This window comes from Lethenteron reissneri, chromosome 17 (genome assembly GCF_015708825.2).
Source record: "Lethenteron reissneri isolate LAM-NWPU_2019-01 chromosome 17, ASM1570882v1, whole genome shotgun sequence".
Classification (NCBI taxonomy): Eukaryota; Metazoa; Chordata; class Hyperoartia; order Petromyzontiformes; family Petromyzontidae; genus Lethenteron; species Lethenteron reissneri.
The window spans coordinates 8,776,585-8,800,466 of NC_083795.1; the positions used below are offsets into that span (position 1 = coordinate 8,776,585).

The 23,882-nt window shown below is 39.8% G+C and overlaps 1 protein-coding gene across 16 annotated transcripts in view; it reads left to right on the top strand.

Annotated features, from left to right (window-relative positions):
• Nucleotides 1-23,882, top strand: part of LOC133343436 (actin-binding LIM protein 1-like) — a 91,120-nt gene that overhangs the window by 63,715 nt on the left and 3,523 nt on the right. For 6 of the 16 annotated variants that reach the window (XM_061553043.1, XM_061553049.1, XM_061553044.1 and 3 more), the window contains 15 exons: nucleotides 8,217-8,304; nucleotides 8,462-8,520; nucleotides 10,168-10,242; nucleotides 11,188-11,361; nucleotides 11,756-11,794; nucleotides 13,032-13,158; nucleotides 13,941-14,066; nucleotides 15,126-15,230; nucleotides 15,934-15,981; nucleotides 16,709-16,855; nucleotides 17,644-17,738; nucleotides 18,153-18,303; nucleotides 19,002-19,037; nucleotides 19,682-19,734; nucleotides 21,588-21,710. In XM_061553043.1, coding sequence (XP_061409027.1) covers nucleotides 8,217-8,304; nucleotides 8,462-8,520; nucleotides 10,168-10,242; nucleotides 11,188-11,361; nucleotides 11,756-11,794; nucleotides 13,032-13,158; nucleotides 13,941-14,066; nucleotides 15,126-15,230; nucleotides 15,934-15,981; nucleotides 16,709-16,855; nucleotides 17,644-17,738; nucleotides 18,153-18,303; nucleotides 19,002-19,037; nucleotides 19,682-19,734; nucleotides 21,588-21,695 — 1,431 coding nt within the window. In that variant the 3' untranslated portion in view covers nucleotides 21,696-21,710. Of the gene's footprint in view, nucleotides 1-8,216; nucleotides 8,305-8,461; nucleotides 8,521-10,167; nucleotides 10,243-11,187; nucleotides 11,362-11,755; nucleotides 11,795-13,031; nucleotides 13,159-13,940; nucleotides 14,067-15,125; nucleotides 15,231-15,933; nucleotides 15,982-16,708; nucleotides 16,856-17,643; nucleotides 17,739-18,152; nucleotides 18,304-19,001; nucleotides 19,038-19,681; nucleotides 19,735-21,587; nucleotides 21,717-21,825; nucleotides 21,834-23,136; nucleotides 23,218-23,882 lie in introns of those variants that run through there. The other 10 variants (XM_061553052.1, XM_061553036.1, XM_061553039.1 and 7 more) reach the window with 10 other exon arrangements.

The window sequence follows — 23,882 nt, forward strand, 5'->3', positions numbered from 1 at the left end:
AGACTGGCTTACTTTGTCACAAAAGAAATACACGTTTAACTGAGCACAATCTCTGCTGTGCAGCTGCCTCTGTTCGTTCCTGTGTGAAGCCACTCCCCATGTAGCCATTGGCCACCCAAAATGAAGGCTTGCAGTTGGCTGCCCCACTTGCGTGCCGTGAGCAGTCACTCAAGCATCCAGCGTGACCTGTCTTTTGAGTTTAGGATAGGTGCCGTCTTTTTTGCTCATGCAGGAGAATTGGAGGTTTTATTTTGTTAAACCCTTCAACGACAGCAGTGTTTAATTGTTTAGTGGCTTACAATTATAACTACGTGGTATTGTTGGTCTAGCTGCTTTCCTGGCCATTATGAAATACTTAGAGATGGTAAGTATATGTCTTGTTTTTTGCGATCGTGTTTAATACATGCTTCTCATTTTATTTGGTTTACATTGTGTGTGAATCACATTAAACAAAGGCTTGGTGAGATTGGACAATCACAGATGCAGTGAGATTAGTGATTATAATAATGATCAGCCCTTTGTCAATCCACTGCTGGTGTGGCCTGGGACTGTTTTTGTTGTTGTTTTGTTGCCTCGCCTAAGCTTGCATTTAGTGTAAAAAAAAATTGGCAGAAATGTATGTACTTATGTAATTTGCACTTTTTACATTCTTTTTTTTAATTCAACTTTAGTTATATACTTGGTTCTTTCGGTAAACTCATGTAGAAGGGAAATAATAAAATAATACAAATATAAAACGAAAGCTTTAAATCAAAATTCTACTTTAGTTCTTGCTTACCTTTGCTCTACCTTGCACTCCTATCGTTTTTGTATTAATGTTGTAATTATAAATAAATATTCTGATCATAAATTCTGTATCTCTCATGAGGGTTGCTAGACCATACTTTAATACACTGGTCACTGCGGGTTGTTGTAATGTAATAAACATAACAGATCTTGGCATACTGTGGCAACTGAATTGACTTGCAGTGACAACATTAGAATGGCATGCTAGAGCTTCCCTGTTCTCTAGCATTGCGTAAAACCCACAGGAACACATGTTTCTTTCTTGCTTCAGCTAAACAATGTTGTGTAAGTCTCTAAACTTCCTTCTTTATGGAAGATATTTTTTGCAGCAACTAGAAACAGTAGAATATTTGTACCTTTTGGTAGTTATTGAAGGTGGATTACGATCAAAATTATAAACAAAAGAGGCGAATACGAACAGGATGGAGTGGAGTGCTTTTGTAAAACAGAATGTGTTAATGTGTAGATGAATTTTGGCATCTCAGCACATTGTGGGGTGACGGTGTGATGTGGAGAGGGCATTCATCCAGCAGTGGATTGATCATGGCTGATAATATATTTGTTGCCCAGCTTACTTTTACCATTTCCAGCTGTGTTGTTGCAAGATTGGCCCAGTTTGTTGGAAAATTTTGACATTTTCAAGCATTTAGTTACATAATGTATTGTTGGAATTTCATCAGCTGTAAAAAAAAGTTTATAGGACCCATACTTAATTTGGAGCTTGTGATAAGCGAGACGTCTGGGTGGTGTAGTTTGAGACACTGCACGGCTAATGGGCGGAGCAAGATCATGAATTAAAATAATTGTGTTTAAACCGCAAAGAAAACTAACAAAAACATTTAAGCAGCGCCGTAATATTAAACGCATAAAGTTGATTGCACGTTATTTAACACGTAGACTGCCACAGTGCAGATAAAACTATAAACATTTTCACGTACAACTATTTTGCCTCCAATCTTTTGCTAATCTGGTATAAAAACAGTGTTACATTGTGGCACATAAGCAACACACAGGCTGTGTATATTTTCCAGGCAATAATTATTTTGCCTCGAAACCGGGTTGGCAAATTGCCCAATGAGAAATTCATTTTTAAAGGAACCGTGAATGATTGCACATTATTGAAGTGTGGGCTTTTACAACATTCGGAGATTGGCATAGGCAGGATGAATGCTCTTTGGAAATTGGTCGAGTGAGAGGAATACCCAAGCAAGGCTCCCAAAGGGTCAGCTGCTAAGGGTTACGGACTCCAGGGGATTTTATGTCAATTGACATATTTTTATGATGCAGCTGTCATTCCATGCATGTCTTTAAACACCCTAAACAACATTTTTGCAAATGGTTTTGGATAATTTGCATTTTACATACACTGTAGTCCTTTTATCAAGGCTATATAACTGTATTTATATGTTATTCTAAGAAATGATATATACCATGTGCAACATTTATCTTCGGAATATTTAAATAAACCTGTGATTTAATAGATGCTTTTAAACAGGAAAACAACAATTTTGGAAATGGTTTAAGATGATTTGCATTTTGTATGTATGGTTCTGGTTATTTAAAAGCTGTATTGTTTTTTTATACCAAATTATTATATATAGGGGATTTTACATTGTTAAAAAACCTCGTATCTTAGTGATATTTAAATTTCACATGAACAACTACAGATACATTAACGTGCATATCATGTCTAAATATTCATATTTACACCGGTATACAATTTCATTAACACAATAATGGATATCCATATTTCATGTTGGAAGAGGAGCTGAATAACAGGCATATTTTAATGAGCCACTGACTCGTGTGTGAGTGCAATGTCGGTCACAGTTGTCTTTCATTACCGATCCATATTACGATTCATCTCTACATGCAGATGCTCCTTTTATTTTAATATTTTTTTCGTCTTGGCTAGTAATCCATAGCTGGTATAGCTCTGTGATGCATCTTCAGGTTATACCCTTGTGTTGTTCAGCATCATTTCCAATGTTTGGCAGTGGTAAATCTACGCAGTCGCAATTCATAGCTGTGTAAAGCATTCTTAAATACACACTTTGCTGGTTTAATAATAATGAAAGTTGTGACCTGTCTTCAATTTTTTGGACATTTCTGGAGGAAAGAGTAACAAAGAAGCACTGTTACAATACATGAAAATATTTGCAAAGAAAAATAAAACGCACCGCATTCATTTTGTCATTGATGTTAACTTGGAAGGAAAAAAAAGCATTACCTTATTCACAACGTGTTTTGAGTGCAAAGTGTTCAACTTGCACATTACAACCTCACCTGCAAATACATACGTCCACAATTTGCAAATGGACGATGTGCTTTTATTTGGTTCGGTGGACGTTGCACGTTCACCCCCCTCTCCCGTACAGGAAATCGACTGAGCCACTGTCTCATTAGTTTCTGCTCGCACACAACCAAACACCCACCACACCAGCACACCACCACCCACACACGCGCCATCACATCCGCATCGGCACTGAGCATTCCGTATGGAGATAAAACCCCTCCGTCGGTCGCAAACCTCTCCTTTCCCCCTTTCGTGCATGGAATACTCATCTACCCGACGCTGTTAACCACAGAGCCACCTCTCGTTCATATTCGCCTGTCAGAAATTATCTCGTTTCATGACTCCTGTCTTTAAAAATGCAAAGGAAGAGGACAGCCAGAATTCTAATCTTGTCACAGAGGACTGTGGAGAGGAAAGGAAAGAGGTGAGGTTTTAATATAGCTCCTTATCTCTGGCTGTGCATGGTGGGGGATCATTCAGTCGTTTTCCAATACATCAGTGGTTGCTTTCCTGGCTTTTTATTTAATTGCACATTTGCATTTATGAGAAACGCGTGAACAGTCTAGCATATATTATGATGACAGAAAAAAATGCGGCTGTATATGTAAATTATGTTGTACATCTTGATATCTATTTTAACTTCACCGTCGAGTTTATAAATATGATATGATAATACTGTACTGTGTTTTAAATAGCTATCGGTTGCCTCGTGTGTGCTATGGGAAGAGTACAATGCATTTGTGGACATTGCACATGTTTATTTTTGCTTTGCTTGGTGTGGCATGTTCAGTGCAATCGTCATTTATGTCATGTTAAAAGGTTTGTACTAAAATAAAAACCAGGAATATAGCATTTATTTGCAGACCAAACATTTTCAATCTGATTAGAGAGACCTTGAAAATAATGACGTGAATGTGCAGTGTATGATATGAATGAATGAATTAGGCCCTTCAAGGTATAATTATGCTTATGTGTTTACGATACGCACAGAATTACAACAGTGTTTTGAACATGTTAAACATTCCCAGCTGGGTACATGCTTTGCTGACCTCACTTTATACAGCAAGAGTGCGTTATATAAATGAGCATAACCAGCACACTTACAGCGAGTCGATGCTTATGTGCTGTGAACGTATTTTTAAAAACGTCAAGCCAACATCAAGGCAAATGTCTCTGATGGACTGTGGTAGGAGGGCACTTGCAACATTGACATCCAGATATGTTCGGAGACTTTTTCATAGACTCAAGTAAGCACAGTGTAAATATAGTGGGGTTATTTGGCTGAAAATGAAAATAAATGTGGACATACAATTCTGTAAATAAATGGAAAGTGGATTAATTTGAATGTTACGTCAACATAATATTGTGTATTAAAATTGCTGTCGAATTCTTGTTTTCTTGCTGGTTATGATATAATCATTAATGTTGTTGCTTTGTCAATGTACCGACAACATATCTTAGCTAGTGCATGATAGTTTTCAAATTCTATTCTTTTTAATATATTTAGGAAATTCAACTCAATGCAAGTAATGTTGCTTATTCATAAACATTTACAGGTGGGTTCACACTGCTACGTGTTATTTTTTTTAGGTACAGATTTGCATCTTCATTGATGTGGAAATTCTGTTCTGTAGTTTGGTGTGTTGCATTTATTCGATATCAAGAAAAACTATATTTTAGGTTGTCAAGCTTTAAATGAACATTGTTAAAATAGAGGAATGAATGGTCCTCACTAGTTGAGTTTCTTGTGGCAAATATGTCTTCCACCTATCTTCATCCGCACATACTCAATATGCTCTAACTTGTGCCAGTAATTAAGGTCAAATACTCACTGCACCGTTAACAGACACCGAGGTCGTTACCTTCTGTAATTTTAATTAAAGGGAAATTCTTCAAGACCACCATGCCCTGTCCATCTAGATTTTTATGGCCACACAGCAAATGCTCTGTTGGACACATTCCCCCCCCCCCCAACACTGTTTAATTTATATTGTAATCTTCCTGGGCAGGAGGCAGACGTGAACCCATGGCCTCCCATGCATGGGAGAACAATACCACTTGGGCTTGGCAACACATTTCACACTGGAATGCCCATTCTTCTATTCAAATTTGTTCAACCAATTTCTTGGTTTAGACAATTTTGCATATAATCTTGGTGATACGTTATAACAATTACGAATACAATATATTTAAAACAGAAGAACATGGGATTTGTATATGTGAATGGAGAATAATGCCATCCCACTTTGATGCACATTTATAAGAGGACCGGTTTAGAATTTTAATCAGCACTCGTATTGGCTATTGGGTGCCCCATGATTCACGCTATAAAACCTCAGTGGATGTGTGTTGATGCATGCTCCTGACATTATTTATTGGGCCATAAATTTGCTTGCATGGTGTGAGTGCAAAAACAATGCAGGCTCTAAAGCATCAGTCATGGGATAGAATTACTAAATGCAGGCCCTATAAGTAAAGGTTGCAAGCATTCATGTATTTATGCATTGATGTGCTTCACATTATTGTGCTTGCTATTATTGCCAAAACATAGAATGCTCTATGTATACATTTAAAAAGAATATCATTGGTGTCTCATTACCGTGCCAGGACCATACACCTATGACTTACCGTACAACTACGATTTACCTTACGTGAATTGTACCAATGCTAAATTATATTAATATATCGAGTCTGACGTTTATTTGGTATAACCATGTGAGATTCAAGAGGACCCAGATAGTCTCATTTTCTCGAGCGACCTTGGTCACGAATCGTATTGTATTACCAAACTTTTCTTTATCAAAGCACTGCAGTGAAAAATGTCTCTCATTGTAGAGTTCCTACAATGAACAGATAGTATGGTATTTTTTTACTGGTAGAAAGGGGAAAAAACCCAATGAAACAGCAAAGCAAAAAATTGTTGAGAGATTATCTCCACGTTACAGTAGCACCTTTCACAATCACAACAGCACTGCTAGCCTCATTCGTGTGATAATGATGCTCTTGTCCTTGAGAAGTAATCACTTTACGCTATTATTATATGTTTATTTTACAGCAATGTTTTTCAAACTAAATATCAATATTACCTCGGTGTGTTGAACATTTTTTTTTATTTGCAAATTGTGCATACCACAGTACACTAATGATAGTAATGCTGTATCCGCACCTCCAATTAGCACAGTTGACTACATATGGTGTGAAAGAAGTTCAACATACATACGGTTCAGTAATACCCTTTACTTACCTAAGCCATTCTCATTGAAGAATCACAAGGCTCATTTTCATGTCCTGCATTGGACTGATTGACCAATGCCATTCATAAGTGTTTTGCAAAACATTGTTATAATTGTAACATGATTATTTATTGATGACGTATTACAGTTTTGTCAAATAATTGTCTTTATAGCTACCTGTAATTTTTAGCTGACTCTTGAAGAGCAGCAGGCTTACGCTCTCTGAGGTGTTTTAACCACTCAGGTGTGGTGGTGCCGGTGAGTTGGCTGGCCTCTCAAGGGTGGGACTCCAGTGATTGAGTAAAATGTCTTCAAAGTGTTAAATACAATTTTTTGTTATCTTACATTACCTCATGAAACCTCACACACACCTTATCCCAGATTTATTGAAACTATATTGACATATTTATTTAATAAGTGAGGTGTTTTTAATTTGCATGATCTCATGTGCTTTCTTTTAGACTTTATTAAAACAAACTAATCAAATCCATGTTGGACTGTCCCCTCCTTAGCAGGTAATTCTCATTTGTTTCTATGCTACTTAGCAAAAAATAACTTGAGTCAGCGTTCAATCAATATTTAATGAGTTTCTGGATTTGTTTTACTGGCATGTTTATAATGCAAAACCGTATTTTAAAATAGTTCAAACGCTTGTTTTTTTTGTCACTGTGTGGGAAGTGTGAGAATGGTACTCTTGCACAGGCCGCGCTCGTGTTCCCTTTATTGGTACACATGTAAAGGAGGATGGCCCATTGCACAGTGCTTGCTGCTTGTCCTGCAACAAGGACGTCGATTAAAACAACAACATGATTGCAGACCCAGCGCACAAATGCCCCACTCACATGGCTCGCAACCCCATCAACCCTTTCAGACACACGTGCGTTTCTATCTGCGAGAACACAGAGGGCTCTGGCAGACACTACCACGTCTTCTGGCACACCGCACGTCTCACAAATGAATCGGCCATTTGCAGTGTGGCTTTCGAGGCAAGCCACAACCGATAGATGTGTGGCTTGGTTGTAAACAAGCAGAGACCTGCAGAGTGGAGTGCGCTGCTTCTCATTAAGAATAATGCAGGCACATTTTGCTGCGTCTTATTTATGTTGTGTTGAGACTATTTGAGTCGTGTTATTCTTTAGAAATGTAATGGGGTTCAGCACAACATGAATTTGTACCTGATGAATGTATTTGTAGAACGTGATTTGTCCTACTCTTATGTATTTGCCACAGGACAGATGATATTATTTGATCACTGTGATGTTCAGCATGTTTTTCAGTTTACATCCTGATGCGATAGCTCCTTTCATAGTCGGTACTGCAAGTACAGTTGGTATTAAACCTCTCGGCGTGACCTGTAGAAAATGATTCCTTGGCATTTTGTGTTCGAGTGAAATATTGTTGTTTTCAGTGAATAGTTTTACATTTATCCAAGCAACAATAATGATATACGATTTCTAAACGTCTACAATAACAAGTATTTTCTCTCCAGCAGTTTTATATAAGCGAAATAACACACCCTTGCTTATCATAATAAAGTACACCCTGTAATGACTGCTTTGCTCATCGTTGTTAAAGAATAGCTCATCCCGGTTGAACTCGTCTGACTGGATTTAGTGTTACATGTATTTTCATCATACCGTGTGACATTTTTACAACCCTAAACCCGGAACTACATTTATACCCATTTACATTACACCGGGCTTATTTCTTGTACCATCTCTAATAAATCACGGCTCGCTTGTTTATGTGAAAAATATCCGTGTGGTGTGTGAGTGTGTTTTCTTTTTGACTCTGCATTTTCAGGACCAGTTGGGTTGACGGCCGTCAGTGACCTAACACACACGGGTGACGTGGCTAACGTCACGCTCCGTCTCTCCCTCTCTCTCCGCTTGTCCACGCAGGCAGGGGAGAAACACTACCACCCGAGCTGCGCACGATGCGTCAGGTGCAAGCAGATGTTCTCCGAGGGGGAAGAGATGTTCATGCAAGGTGAGTCCGATCGCTCTCGGCGTTGAGTGGCGGACACGATTCTCCCGCAATGTTGGGCATGTTCTCTTTGGAATGGTGCTGATGGTACGAATAAGGGGGTTGTTTTGTGTTGGTGGAAAACGTTGACATTATTTATTGCGTTTGTGTTGTATGTAAGGCTCTTCCATCTGGCACCCGGAGTGTAAGCGGGCAGAAAGGGCGGAGGAGAAACTAAAGGTAATACATTTTCTTTTACCAACCGTGCGGTCGTGAACCGTTGTGGTCGCGTTGTGAGCAGTGTGCCTCAATGACAAAATCCCACCTGTGTCACATTTCATTAAAACGTGCAAATTACGCGGTAAATTACAGGGCTCAATATAGCATCTCACAATCCATGAGGTCATACAGCTCAACAGTGGCAACATCTGTAGAATATAGTCATCGGTGACAATTTGAATGCAAACGCCCACAACATCGCAAAGGACTTCTGACACCCAATCTGCCCTACTGTCTGGCTGTCTCTGATGCCATGTACCTTCTGCCTGTAGAAGCTCTCTCCCCAGCCTCGCTGGCGCTTCAGCCCAAAGGTTTGTCTGCTTCCATGCTGTCCGGCTGGGCCTTAATGCGTGGGTTATTTCACTGCTAATTTCCTTCACTCGCCCCATTCCTCACGTCTTAACTCACCCATCTCTTGGCTTGACAAGCAAGACACGCGACACCTACTGGATGTTTTTTTTCTCTCCAAGGCTCATTTTGACTTGGTCTCGTCCGCCCTCTGTGGGTGACAAGCTTGAACTTCATTATTTTTCTAATGTTGGCTACCGTATGATTTTTTTTTAACGATGGTATTTACGCAACATATCACGTTAACAACTTATACGATTCTTAACGCGTTGCGAGTTCATTGCGCACATTAATACCTTTATGATAAAAAAAATGTGTTCACTCCAGACAAAAATTTGACCTGTATATCACAATGTTTCTAACATGGCGAGGATGGTTCTTACTCACACTTGCGTATACATCACTTGAAAATGCAATTAATTTGAGCCACATATTTTGACATGTTTTTTAAGTTCATTAAAATTCTAAGTCATCCAGCTATAAGACTGAATTAGTTTGTGTTTGAGAATATATTCATATTTACTGTGTGTTGTTTCCCGGTTTATTTAAGACACAAACGCATATTTTTAGCAATTGATTCTTGTATTTGTGATCCTATCGGTGGACTTTAAATGTCCTGTTATATCATGTATTTTTACAGTAATGTCTTTACACATCTGTATAAAGGTGTATTTTGTTCAGAGCTGAGTTTTATTAATGCTATACTATGTTTAAGTGGAAATTATGTTTGTGGTTTGAAACAATAACATATTTGTACATTTTAAGTGATGGCTGTTTATAGTACCATATAGTCTTTTATGAATTCATATTACATGATGGTTTTGTAAAAAGTAATTTAATATTGTCTGATCACATGATGTAAAACAAGTTGGTTTCAAGCTGAGCATCAAGCAAACCTGCAGAACAGTTTAAACTACGAGCTATGCATTTCATTACGCTGTTTACAATAGATATCACCACAATTGTTGCCAATAGAATTCTCTTTGAAGAACATATCTTTAACAACGTAATATCTATACTTCTATCATATATTAATCAATGCTTGTTCTTATACTTTCCAGAACACACGTTTTTTTTGTTTTTTATCAGTCTTTCTTTTTCTCCTTGTGATGTATGCCCGTGTGGCATTAGATTTTTGTTAAATGTTATATTTCCGTTGAGGGATCATTCCGTTCACTTGTGTGCAGCTCATAAAAGAATGATGATGGCACGCGGCTCCGTGTAATGCAATCGCTTCTCGCTGTGTGTCCCCCCCAACAGCCTACCCGGTCTTCATCGGAGAGCATCTCCTCGCGACCAGGCTCCAGCCTCGGCTCTCCTGGGCACACCATATATGTGAGTCCCACATGGCCCCTTGTTGCTGTGGCAGCTTTAACGTTGGCCTGGGGCGTTAGGTGCCTTTGTAGAAAATGCTTTGAGCAGTGCAATGTCGGTACTCGATAGGGTTGCCACTTGTCCTGGTTTTCCCAGGATCGTCCTTTAGTTGAGTTGGTTGTCCTGGGAAATCTGCAAGTCCCTTCCCAAGACATTCAAATGGTTGCTTGGAGTAATTTGTCTTCTTGGTTCTTTCGGTAAAGTCACGTAGAAGGGAAGTAATAAAATAATAAAGTAATACAAATTTTACATAATAAAGAATAATTCTCACGACGTTTTACCGAAAGAACCAAGAAGATGAATCCCTGCAGTCACGAAAGCTTTAAATCAAAATTTGAGTAATTTGCTTAACAATACGCCGCTCAAGATGATGCCTTTGATGTTTTTGTTTTGTTTGTTGTTGTGATGTTCTGGCCGCCCCTTCTGGACATCTGTGAATAAGAGCTTTATAGCTCATCGGGTTTCTCAGTATAAATAAATATTCTGATTCTGATTGACATGCGATCATTCTCTCTTCCAGTATTGTGATGCTCTTCTCACCATGATATGTCCCGGGTTTTTTTCTTAATATATCAGAGGTGGCAATCCTAGTAGTTAAAACTGTCTGACTTCTGCATTGTGTGTGACCATTTATGCTATAATAATAATTTTTGAAAATGTTGGAGTAGTGTATAAAAAATAGTACACTCACACAATGCAGTTTACAGAATGTTGCACTGATGGTATTAGCCAAGTCTCTTTGCGAGAATGTTGTAGCGCCTTGTTCCCTAATTTTCCCCTGTTTCATCCTGATCCCCTCCCCCATACCCAATGTTCCTAACCCTTTCCTGGTCTTTCCCAATTCCCTCCTCGTCTTCCCTTTGATCCCCCCCCCCCGTCCCCTCCTTCCCTCTTCCCCTACTTTAGGCCAAAGTGGACAATGAGATTCTGGATTACAGGAACCTGGCCGCCATCCCCAAAGTCAAAGCCATTTATGAGATCGAGCGCCCGGACATGATTACGTACGAGCCGTACTTTAGCTACGGCCTGGACGAGCGCCAGGAACGCTACAGCCTTAGCGAACGGCAGAGCGTTGGGGAGGTATGATTTAGGAAACGGAGCTACAAAATATATGAGAAAGCATTGGCTGATTTATAATGTGACCTGCGGCTGTTGCTTTGTGCACGCCTCTGTTGAATGTAAACACTGCCTGACTGCAGGCCACGCTGCATGGCAACTCATCGGTACTGCGGCAGTACTTGTTGGAGTTTTTCAAATGCCAAAATGAGCCACAGTTGCTGCACTGGCCAAACCCAAATGTTGTGCAGAACTCATGACTCGGGGGAAAAAAAAATGTGTTCAGCGTTGCACTAACCCGACTTTGGAGTGTGGCTGGTGGGTGTACAATGGCTTGCAGATATAGATGCACCACCTCACTAATTTTTGCCGTTCTGCTTTGGTCTAACACACGTGTTCTCTGTGTCACTGCTGCCAGCTCTCCCCACGGACCATCTCTCCGACCCCGTCTTATGAGGTAAAGGGGGTTTAAACATGTTAAATTAAAAAAAACAGAAATGTACCACCTACAGTTTTGGCCAGCCTAAATATCAATTGCCTATGACCAAATCAGTTTCTAGGTTGGATTGAGCCTGGACAGTGCTTAGATGGGTGACCACCATGCACAGACAGGTTGTTATAGGCTTCTATGGGCATACATGGTGGAAAGCAGTGCAACAAAATCTAGTGTTGTACTTCTGTGCTCCCACCTTTATGATCAAATAACCCCCCCACAAGCTCCACCGCATGGGTAGGCCCTCATCCAACAATGCATTAACAAAGGGCTGTGCGTGTACAAATATCAATTGTATGTGTCGGTATGTTCATAGATACATACATTTGTGTTTGCTGGTTACTGTATCACATGATGCAACATGTTATTTGGTGCTGTTGCATAATTGTATGGTTTCTAAACCTGGCTGTGTGTCGTTTTTGTATTTGTGCATTTTTTAAAAAGTGTACTGGCTGGAATGCTGGTACACACCATATACATGTTTGTCATCCATTTTGGCCAAGGGTTGTTGTGTGTGTCCATTGTATGTAATCTTCATATTTACATACATAGTGCATATATGGTATAGTAAGCGAGTGTATATTTCATGTACAGTATAATATATGCATTTGTTTTCAAGCTTATTTTTATTGGTTTAAATAATAGGGGCATAGATTATGATGCCCGCTGACTAATGAGAGCCAATTCTCACGTATTGGCAGCCTGACATTTATTGGGTTGAAGATTAATGTGTAGATGTAAAATAACACAATTGACTAGTGAATGTGTCGGCGTAAATGCAAATGCCGTAAATATTTTTTGAATTAAAATTGCTAATCACAGTGCACAGCCCTTTGTCAACCCACTTCTGAATGATTGCCTCCCCATGCCTTTCGGTCATGAACTTATTGGACTATACTTCACTCCGTGAGTCATTGTGGCTTGGTGAAGGTAGAGCACCCAAGGCCGATTCGGACATCACTGCTACTTGTTAACCGTGGCCAGGACTCAAACTCGGGTCGCTGGGTGCATAGCGCAGTGCAATAAACCGTCGCTGCTTAAACAACTAAAATATACTTAGTTTATTTGAACATATTGTATCAATTTCAAAATAATAATGCAGTCCAAATAAATGTTTGTGTCCGTTTACAATAATACATTTGTTGATGTTTTCCCCTGTAGGTTAAGCTCACGCATTACGAACCGCGTTGTGTCCTTGCAGAGCTACCAGGATGGGAGGGAGCGCGGCGAGCGCCGCCTGAGCCAGAGCTCTGGCAACGCCTCCCACTTTGCCCGCCACAACTACGTGCCGCCCACCGCACGCTCCCCGCAGCACTTCCACCGCCCAGGTGAGCCTCGCGGTCTCTCTCGCCAAGGCGTGCTTTGTCCGACTCTTGTTTCCCTCCTCAGCTCCAGCAGAGCCTCTGTGTGCTGAGCTGCCAGCCTCCCCCCCCCCCCAGACCCCCCCCCCCGGACCCCCCCACCCTTCCTCAAAGTGAGGTTTTTGTAGCAGTGGTGACGTAGGTGGTGTCCTCGCCCTCCCCTCAACAGGGGGGGGGGGATAGTGCAACTGTCGTCTAATCCCATACGACGTCACTGCCAGCTGCTGCCACGAGTGCCATCACCGCCTTAAGCCGCTCAGTTTTTTTGGTTTCCAGCAATGAACCCAATGCAGCTTGTGATTTTTTTTGTTTGTTAAAAAAATATATCACCCCCCCACACACATATATATTTATTTTTGGGTACTCACGAAAGCATAACCACTTACATTGTGCTCAGCATGTCAATTTTAGATGATGTATGTGAATCATTGGTTGATTTATAAATCACATTGTACTGTAATACCCCATCCTAATAACTAAAAACACATTGTGCCTCACATTTACCAAGGGAAATCAAGGGTTATTTCTAATTTGAGTAATTTCCAGCCTCTTCATAAGTCATTTTAAGCCTCTCAATAAGTAATTTCCAGCCTTTGTTTCGCTATAAAAGAGGATTTAAAATCATGAAAAAGATGCTTTGCATATTTCGACTCTTCTGCTTTATATTTAGCAAAGCAATTTAAATAAAGACCGCAGAATCATGCTTATCTCTTTCTTGTCCCGTGCACATGCATGGTCATCGCTTGCAGAGTCGCTGTCATCCGGTGTGCCTCGCTCACAGTCACGTACTGTTAGTAGCAACACTGACTCCACCACCACCATCAATAGCCGCCCCGTTTCCCCCAACAAACACAACTATGTGCCCAATATCAAAGGTAAGGGGAGCAGGTTTCTGGCATTGGTTGCCCCCCCCCTACCCCCGCACGCAATGTTCAACTCATCCCCCCGAGTGGCTCTAATTTAAAGTTTTGCTGTGTCTGAGCTTTCGGCGTAATTTCAGTTTTGCACACACACTTGCAGTGGCGATGTGTATTTATACTAAACTCTAGGCGTGATGTAAGGGGAAGCAAATGCAGCACAATGCAGTTACTTTTCGAACGGCATTTGCAGTCTGTAATCCAATGCATGTGCTACCCTTTTTAGGGTGTCTGCACACAAGTTGTAAAAAAAACACTTGGCCACACGTCTGCCATTTAAACGAAAAGCATGAGTGCCCAGCTTTATCCCTGTGCAGATATATCCCGCATGAGTTTACTTGACTGTTCAATGCCTGACACGTTGTTTTAACGATCTTCAATTCGCTTGTTTTAGATTATTCATAAATTATATTATTTTTATGGACTCATTTGAGGCCAATTTGTATATACCAATATCAAGTTTTAATCTTGAAATATTTTACACAATACAAATATAAATAACAAAATACATTATCAAACCCAAATTTAGCCTCATTACAATTTAACATTTTTTTAAAGATTTGTTTTTCTCTTTCTGTAGGTGAGTTATTGCACCGTACGTAGTCTCTTTCCTCATTATACCCTCAACACAAACACCCTGTTTCAATTCCAACCTGAAACATTGTCACTTGGCTGGATTGTTTATTGAATAGATTAGACTGAAATGAGCAGTGTTGTGCTGTTGATAAGCACTAGGGAACGCAAAAAAAAAACTTTCACAAAAAAACAACTCCTCGTTGATAGCACTTCTGTGATCTTTTGGAACACTGGAAATGAGCAACTGGAGAAGACCCCCTTTCTCTGAATTCGTTTCTGCTTAACTAACATCTTGCAGCGGCCTTTGACATTATTTGCATGCTTTTTCCTCCCCTCCTTTTTCAAAACTTGACTTCGTTATTGTTTGATTTCCGTTGCGTTGGCGATTTTTTTTCCCCCCCTTTACCTTCTCATTTGCTTCCTGTGCTGTCGATGCCGAAGGGCCAGACTCAATGAGTGGGCGGAATTCACCATTCCCCTTCTGGTCCGACAGCCGGCCCCAAACTCCGACACTGTCTCAGGCTCCCAAACACTTTCACGTTCCAGGTAGGGCCAACTACTGCAGGGCCTGATGGGGGGGGGGGAAGAGAGAGAGAGAGAGAGTCATCTCTGTGTTCAAACTTCAGGGTTCCATTCATCGCCTCCAAGCACATGTGCGTCCGTCTTTTCATTTCTGCAAATGACCAAAGGCTTAAAGAGTTGCTTTTGGATCAAGTCAAAAAGGGCTAATGAATCTGCGAGCACCATGTTATCCAGATGTCTGTCATCAGATTCATAAAAACTCGACCCCAACCACAACTGACGACGGCTTGTTCCATTTGTGTTATAACTTCCATTTTAATAGTGTTTTGTGATGTCTCTTGTGCACTTTTATAATATTGGAATGGCAGTCCAGTGTAAATGAAAGAACACTTCTTGCAACACATTACATCCATTGATGTCGCTCTGGTCTTGTGGTTTGTTGCATGTTTTCTCTTTAGATAATTAATTCAATTGAATAAGTTTCAGCTTTCAATTTCGTATAAATTCTATTGTTGAGTGAGTTTTCCAACAATAACTGTACATCAATGCAATGTACAACGACGTTAAAACATATTGATTGTATTTGCAAATTTGTTTAGCTTTTCTTATTGTGTGCAAATATAAATACTATTTATTATTATTTCAATCGGAAATTGTATTTATTACTCGCCCTTCCAAGAGCAATGCTTGGTGTACTTTATTAAACGTAATTGATTTATCTTCACAGATGCTTCACTTAATATCTACAAAAAGCCTCCAATCTACAAACAACACGGTAAAGCTTTAACCTGTTCGACATTGATTAATGATGGTTGATGGTAGTGTGTTTTTTTAAATGAAAATTTACCAATCTTTCCTAATTGTCTTACTCAAATAAACTGTTTAATAATTGCATGGTCTATACTGTCGGAATATTTTTGCTGATATATGAGTTGATTTCATTTTAATAACAGTTATTGTTTGTTGCACTGTGTGTGTGTTAAATATGATTGTTTTCGGGTTGCATTTCACTTTTTATTTTGACTTTCTACTTTCTTTTTGTTTGTGTTGTCTTACATAATTCTAAACAATTAACTGGCTGCTAACCTCTCTGATCATCATTTTTCAAAGTAAGTATGGGTTGCTCCTAATAATACTGATTTTTTATTTTTTTATATTAAACAACTCTAAAGTTTTTGGTTTCTTCATTTTATAAAAATGCGTAGTTCTATTATCCACGCCATTAATACAGTTACATTTGTTATGCCCATTTTCTTGTAGTTTTTTATATGTAAAATCTGCTGTATTTAATTAATGTTAATAAAATGTATCATAAGATTATTAGCAACATATCCATTCACAGATATGATTGACTTATTTGGCATAAAGTGGATGAAGATCAAACGGTGCTTTATTTTAGAGTCATGCTTGTAACAGTCACAATAATATATCCAAATGCGTGACCAGCGCACTAAAGCATGCATTTTCTGAGCTTGAGGTTTTTTTCTCCCCAAATCACACAGATCCAGCTGCGATGGCTGCAAAGCGTAAGACAAGCGAGGAAATTATACAGTCGGCCAAGTTCCCGGCAGCGCAGGCCCCCGATCCTGAGGTCCCTGCCAAAATTGAGAGCGAGCACTGGCCGTGTCCACCATCCACCGCCTCCCTTGGTACGTACACCTGCAGCACCTATCAGCGTCGCCTCCTGTCCTGGTTTTCCCATCATCGTCCTCTCTTTTTTTTTTTAGGCAGTTGGTCTGGGAGATTTGTAAGGTTTCTTTGGACATTAACTATACCTGGTTTTGTCAGTTTTATCATAGTCCATTTACTTGTAGTTCTCCACTCTTCAGATATTGTGAGGTGTTCTTATTCCCATGGCTGTCCCGTCTTTTTGTATGTCAGAGGTGGTAACTCTGAGCACAGTATGGAAGGTGCGTGCCAACACAAGTCTGTGAATTTTCACGTATGGTTACACAATGTACATCGTACTGCACATGAGCCATAAACCAAACCAGCTTCTCCATGCATCACTGATACTAGCATAACATCAAAGAGCCACTTGTGGAAGATTAACAGAAGCTGTCTGTGTGCACGTGCTTATGTGGGGGTGGCAGGGCGAAGGGAGGAAGATGAGGGGTGAATGTTATTGCAGAGTGTTAGCAGAGTGGTGCAGAAGTTAACACAGAGCTACACAACTTGGTAACTTGGGTTCGATTCCTGACCATGAACAATGTCAGTGGCAAGTAGTATTAGGACTTGTCTTGGGCCTCCCCTAGGTCGACTCGGTCTTATTTGCGTACTTGGTGGATTGTGAAAGCATCAGCACTGGGGAGAGAATGATGGTCCGGGTGGTGTTTGGTAAAGGTCATTCCGGCATTAATAGATGCTTGCTATCACCCCTTGCCCGTATAATCTATAAGGCTAAGTGGAGTATCTTTGTTTCTGAATGTGTGCAAAGGTTCAGAATGGAGAAAGAAATCCCCTTCCTTGCCCAGCATGGACGATGAAGAGAAACAGAAGCGAAAGCAGCTACAAGGGCAGGAGCTGGGCAAGGTAACCTTGTCACTTTCGGTGCCTTGACAAAATCTCGCCCAGAGGCTAATAACAACTTTGCTGTTGCCCTCCTATACTCTTTGGTTCTTTCGGTAAAGTCACGTAGGTATAAAATATAAAATAAATTAAATCACGACGTTTCGATTGCAACATAAGCAATCATCATCAGGTATGAAAACTACAGCAATAATTTTTTTTAGCTTCAGCTAAAAATGTTATTGCTGTAGTTATATTTTATACCTACGCGACTTTACCGAAAGAACCAAAGAGTATGGATCCCTGCAGTCACGAAAACTTCAAATCTAGAATGAAGTTGCCCTCCTGTCTAGTCTACTCGTCAACTCGCCTGTTTCACCTTCACGTGTCAGCGTCAAGGGTAAAGCTTTGAAGTGGATGTGTCGGTGTGTGTTTCAGGTGCAGTCAGGCTTAGGCAAGCTGATTCTGAAGGAAGATAAGGAGGGCCAGGGAGCTGATATACAGGACGGCTTGTTGGTATCGCGCAGTCCCACTGCCGGCAGCAGGCTGTCACCTCTCGGCAAGCGCCACGACACCTCCCTCAATGCCTGTGAGTTTGACGAACTGTAATCAATAATCGTCTCTTCTTAGCCGCGATGCTGTTAAGGAAAGTAAAATGCGTGTGAAGAATATGGTTGCCCACCAGTCCTGATTTCCCCAGGATCATCCTCTATTTTGAGGAAAATCTGTCCCCAGGTCATTAACATTTCTTAGTTTTTTGTCGGTTGCTTAATAATACACTGCTCGATTATGTATTTGTGTGTAGCTATTGTCTCTTCCGGTCTTGAGAGATACTTTTCTTCCCATGAAATTGTCCTGATTTTTGTACGTCACAGATGTCACTCCTTGCAAACGAGCAGAATACATATAACTATTTTCATGTTTTTCCCATATATAATATATTAATAAGCTGTGCTACATCTAATACCGTTTAATTGTTTTAACAGTTCTGTAAATAATATGTAATGTTGTTGGTGTGCCTGAAATTAGTTTTGTTACATTTATACACTCTTTAACTGGCCACAGCACACATGCTGTAGGACAAAAAAAACATGGTGTGTAACATAATTCCTTGTATGTATGAATGTATGTACACTTATAAAGTCTGGTTTACATCTACTTAATGTTTAGTTTTTTCTTGAAACAAATTTTCCATCATTGTCACAGTTGTCCGAGGTTTTCTCTGTTGGTCACCCGTAATGTGTGTGAAACTCAAACGTATTCTCTGTGTTGGAACTGTTTTGTAAGCACCCACACGGACAGTGCAGCCTTCTGGGGAAGCTGGTAGGTTCACAGCACATGTAGTTGTGTAGATCATAGATGCGTTGCTTAACAGCTCATGAAAAGAAACACACACACGGGTGTTTATTTTGTACCTGTTGGGTTAGTCCCAACTAGGGAGGGATTCACAATTAAGCGTTTGTGCTTTTAGTGATTGCCCTCTTGTGGCAGAGTAGCGCATTGAGCAACATGTGCCCTTGGAAATTACCTGACTGAGCACATCTTCAGCAGTCCTTTTTCCCAATGAAAGGTGGGATGTCTCTGGAACATAAAATATTGTTAAGCTCTCCAAATAGTTTTTTGGCTTGTACTGCAGTTCAACATTATGTCCCAGAATTTCTAGAAGTACGCGGCACGTGGAATGAAACGTAAGACATCGTACCGAATAATCCAAAAAGCACATCAGAGAGCTTTTGCAGCTTAACCACAAAAATCTACACAGTAAATAAATTTCGCCTTTTTTGGTTTAAAGTACTGGAGAATACCTGAAAATATTTAAAGGCTTTTGGAAAAGTCCATTCCACTCAGGACCCCCACAGCTCAGTGCCAAGGGCACAACATTGGAGGCTTTGAACCCCCCTGCATTTGTCCCCACTATCCTTCCCCTCATCATGTTGTCTGCTTCCTCGCCTGTGTGCCCACTGTAGACCCCTCCAAGACCGCATCCCTTCCGGGCTACGGCACAAACGGAATTCAGAGGGTAAGGACAGCAGCTCGAGAGGCCTCACGTTCATCTGTGCCTTTTTTACTTTTTCCTACGTTTTCCCCCTGATGCTTCCTGTCATGAGTAATTAGAGCATTTGTAGGAGGTGGTGGTAGTAGTAGTAGGTGCTGCCTATGTAATGCAAAATGTTTCCTTGTTAGACAAGATAACAATGCTGTTGTTTCCACCATTTTTTTACTTTAAGAAATGAAAGCATTCTTAGTGATAAGGTATTTTCATTTCAGGTGCAGCTATATATTTTAAAAAGCGTGTAAAATGGTCTTGGATTCTGTTTTCGTGCTGCTGCACCACGTGTTGTTCAGCGTAGTGTGTGCTGGACATCGTGGTACAACCCGGAAACCCGATCTGAGAACTATGCAGCACAGCCGGGAAAAACTACACATCAGTAATGGGCCTAGCTATTTGCATGTAAATATTTAATGTGCTCAAATCTGAAATTCAATTCAAATTCAACATTACAATGTCTATTTAACACATAGGCTTTCGCGACCAAATATTATTCATAATCTAGGTTTTTGGGTCAGATCGCATTATTTATTAATGTGTCGTAACCCTCCACCACCCGACACGGCCAAACAGTAAAAAATGTGTCACGTTTTTCAAAGGACAAAATAATTCACTTCTTTAGCCCACCGGTGTGCTGTAGAGAGAATCAACGGCATAAAAAAAAAAGAAGTGAATTATTTTGTCCTTTGAAAAACGTGACACATTTTTTACTGTTTGGCCGTGTCGGGTGGTGGAGGGTTACGACACATTTATAGATAACGCGATGTGACCCAAAAACCTATATTATGAATTACAATGGTTTTTTTTACGACTTATTTCAAGGCTATCTAGATGCTGTTATTTGCGCATGCCCACTCTGTTAAACGTACCTGGCGTTGTAATTGGTTGTCACATGCATGTCCTGCTGCTATTGCATCTCGCTTGGGTTTGGCTCGTCAGGCCTAGCTGCACTCAACTACTTTGAGTTTGGACAGGTAAAGTATTGAAATAATGTGCAGTTCATTTAACAATAGAGAGTATAAAAATGTAATCCCTTAGAAATATAATACGGACACTTAAGTGTTTGCTATTTCAGTTATTCCCCCCTGATGAGGAGTCTCTCTTAAAGTTGCCCTTCTCCACTCATTCCTGTCCTGGGCCATCTCCACATCCACTGCAGAGTCATTTATGTCTATATGTATGCTGAACTTGTATTCGATTGGGTCTTTCGGTAAAGTCACGTAGATAGGTTCAAAGAAAATAACAAAAAACTACGACGATTCGATCGCGACACAAGCGTTTGTCATCAGGGAGATGATGAAGGCTTGTATTGCGATCGAAACCTCAGATTTTGGTTTTTTGTTATTTTATTTGAACCTATCTACGTGACTTTACCGAAAGTCCCAAAGAATATGAATTCCTGCAGTCACGAAAGCTTTAAGTCAAGATTTATGTTGAACTTCTTTCGCATTGTACTTAGTCAACTGTGCTAATCGGAGGTGCGGGAGAAGGACAACAACTAAACACATTAACGCAGCTCTAAAGAAATTCGTTTTCAATCTGGATTTAAAAGTGCATAGCTCCAGTGGTTTCCTTTATCGTGGCTCACCACTTCGAACCACCGCCTTCTTCTAGACTTTCCTCTTGGGCTTTGATCACCTTTCTTCCGATGGGGGTTTCCTCTCCTTAATTTATGTCCTCATCATCCAAGTTAACTTTTTAGCTGCCGTCAGACAGGTACCACTCTTGCCTTATTCCTTGTCTCTTGTCGGATACAATGCATTGTTTAGTAATGCAGTGTGCCATGCAATTTCTTAATTTAGATTTTTTTTGTGTTTTTGCAGCATCAGTCAATGGACTTCACTCAGTATGGATCCAACAACTTTAGTGACAGCTGGGGAACCAGAGGCAAGCATGTCTTTTTTTGTATATTTTTATGCAATTGTGGATAAAATGAAGTTTCATAAGCCAAACCTTTGTCAATGTTCCGTTATTTATTATTTAGTTGTGCGTTCCCCACATGTGAATGTGAAATGTAACATTACATATTTTGTTTTGTTTTTCCATGTTGTTCAACTACAGAATATAAGGTAAGATTATCGTTTAATGTCATTCAGTTAGACTGCATCATCGCTGCCTTTTCTCTTCTGACATGTTCCTTTCACAGCTTTTCCTAAATATGTTTCTTTTGGTCTGTTCACTTAAGGTGAACCCATGGAGCTATATGCAGTGGGCATGCTTTCTATAGCGTGCAAGTGTGTGCAAAAACACACCAGTGGCAATAATTATCATTGCCTAACAGCATTCCATGGGATAATGTTAAGTGGAAAAGACCTTTCAATGCTTTCCGTTTCTTTGGCATTCTATTTATGATTTTGCAAATGGACATATATTTGATTTGGAAACCTGGCTCAGGTTCACCAATCCTTAAGGCATTGCAGAATGCAATATTCATGCATGGCCTTTGCATTTCATGGGAGAATATTTTTTACCTTTTCTTTTCATGGCTGTATCTAGAATCCCAAGTTCACTTGGGTCCAAAATATTAATGTCATATCTAAACTGTCATGACAAATTGGATTATAATCTGATGTTGGCGTCACTTCTGTGTGATCACTCGGCAGAGGAAGATGGTGTACTCGAAGCTAGCTACAGCCATAATTATAATTATTGTTGTAATTTGTTGTATCTGCTCGACTGCTGCTCTGCTCCCCTGCTGCACGTGGCTTTGTCTTGTCTTCCTGTAGCCAGTGCATGCTGGTGTCATGCATGTGCCCAGAATGGAGAAAGGTGTTTCCATGCCTTCTCTGTTAGCGCACAAGGTAGGTGCAGCATCTGTATCGCGCACCCTCCCTCATTGGTGTAAAGTATTGTAATGTGCTCAGATGACCAAGCTATGCCATTTGTTGGGTGTGGGTTCATTGGTTATTAATAATACAGTTTTGCTAAATAAAAAAAAGTGATTGTATATTTTTTTGCACTCCAGTATTGCACAGAATATTGATTCATTTCAGTTTTTAAAAATCCTTGGTCACTAATCTCAGCATTTATGGTAACTTTACACCAATGAATGCATCTTCTTGCTATTCCTTTATTTACTGGCTTGGTGGTCGGTAGTTGCCTGTTAGTGGGAGTGTTACATGTATTACTTTAATCATTTAAGGAATTAGTGTTTGAAGTTCTTATTCAATTTGGTAAAAGTCAGTATAAATTTTCATGATGTGGAATAGATCAGGAAATGTACAAGTGTGCCTTTAATTATTGAGCATGTTTTGGTTAACTTTAAAAAACAATCATGGAAAAATATGGGTAATATGCAGTGTGAATGTGCTGAATTCATATCAGAGCTCCGGCTGGATGTTGATGGCTCACATAATAAACGTTCTACCATAGGTGTATCCATATGAGGCACTCCTCGTGACCAACAGAGTGCGCTCCAAGCTACCCAGAGATGTGGATCGTGCCCGCCTAGAGGTAATAATACATATTTTCTCTGGAAAGTGCAGTACTCAGGCAAACAGGAAAGATGGTGCAATTGTTCATGAAATGGTGTGTGTTTGTGTAATATATCTGTATAAATAAAGACCTTAATCTGTGTCTCAAAACCTCTCGGGTATTTCCTGACAGGGTAGAAAGCTGAAATTTGGTACATAGGTAGCTGTTAGGACACAAACTACAGGAAACAATTTGAAAATGGGAGATTTTTCATTTTAAGGCCCCAAATCTAAGTTTTAAGTGCCACAAAAACATTCAGAAACCGTTCAAAATATAAGATTGTGTGTTTTTTTTTTGATAGAGCTTTAAACAGCATAAAGTGAGAATCATTGTTGTATCTTTTATTGTTTATGAGATATTTTGGATTCAAGCGGTTTTTAAGGAAAAAATATGCATTTTATGATGTTCAAATCTGAATACTTTGAAAAAGGTAAAAGATAGAAGCTTCCCTCAGAGTATTAAGTTCAATCATGTTTGTTCTTTCTAATAAAAACAATTATGGAATATTTACATTGAGTGGTTCATAGGACGATCAGTACATTAATTTGACTAAAGGTTATGATTTATGAAAATAAGCATTTTTTTTCACAATATTTTAATAATCTCCCTTTAATCATAATCAGTCATAGTCAATCCAGTGCTGG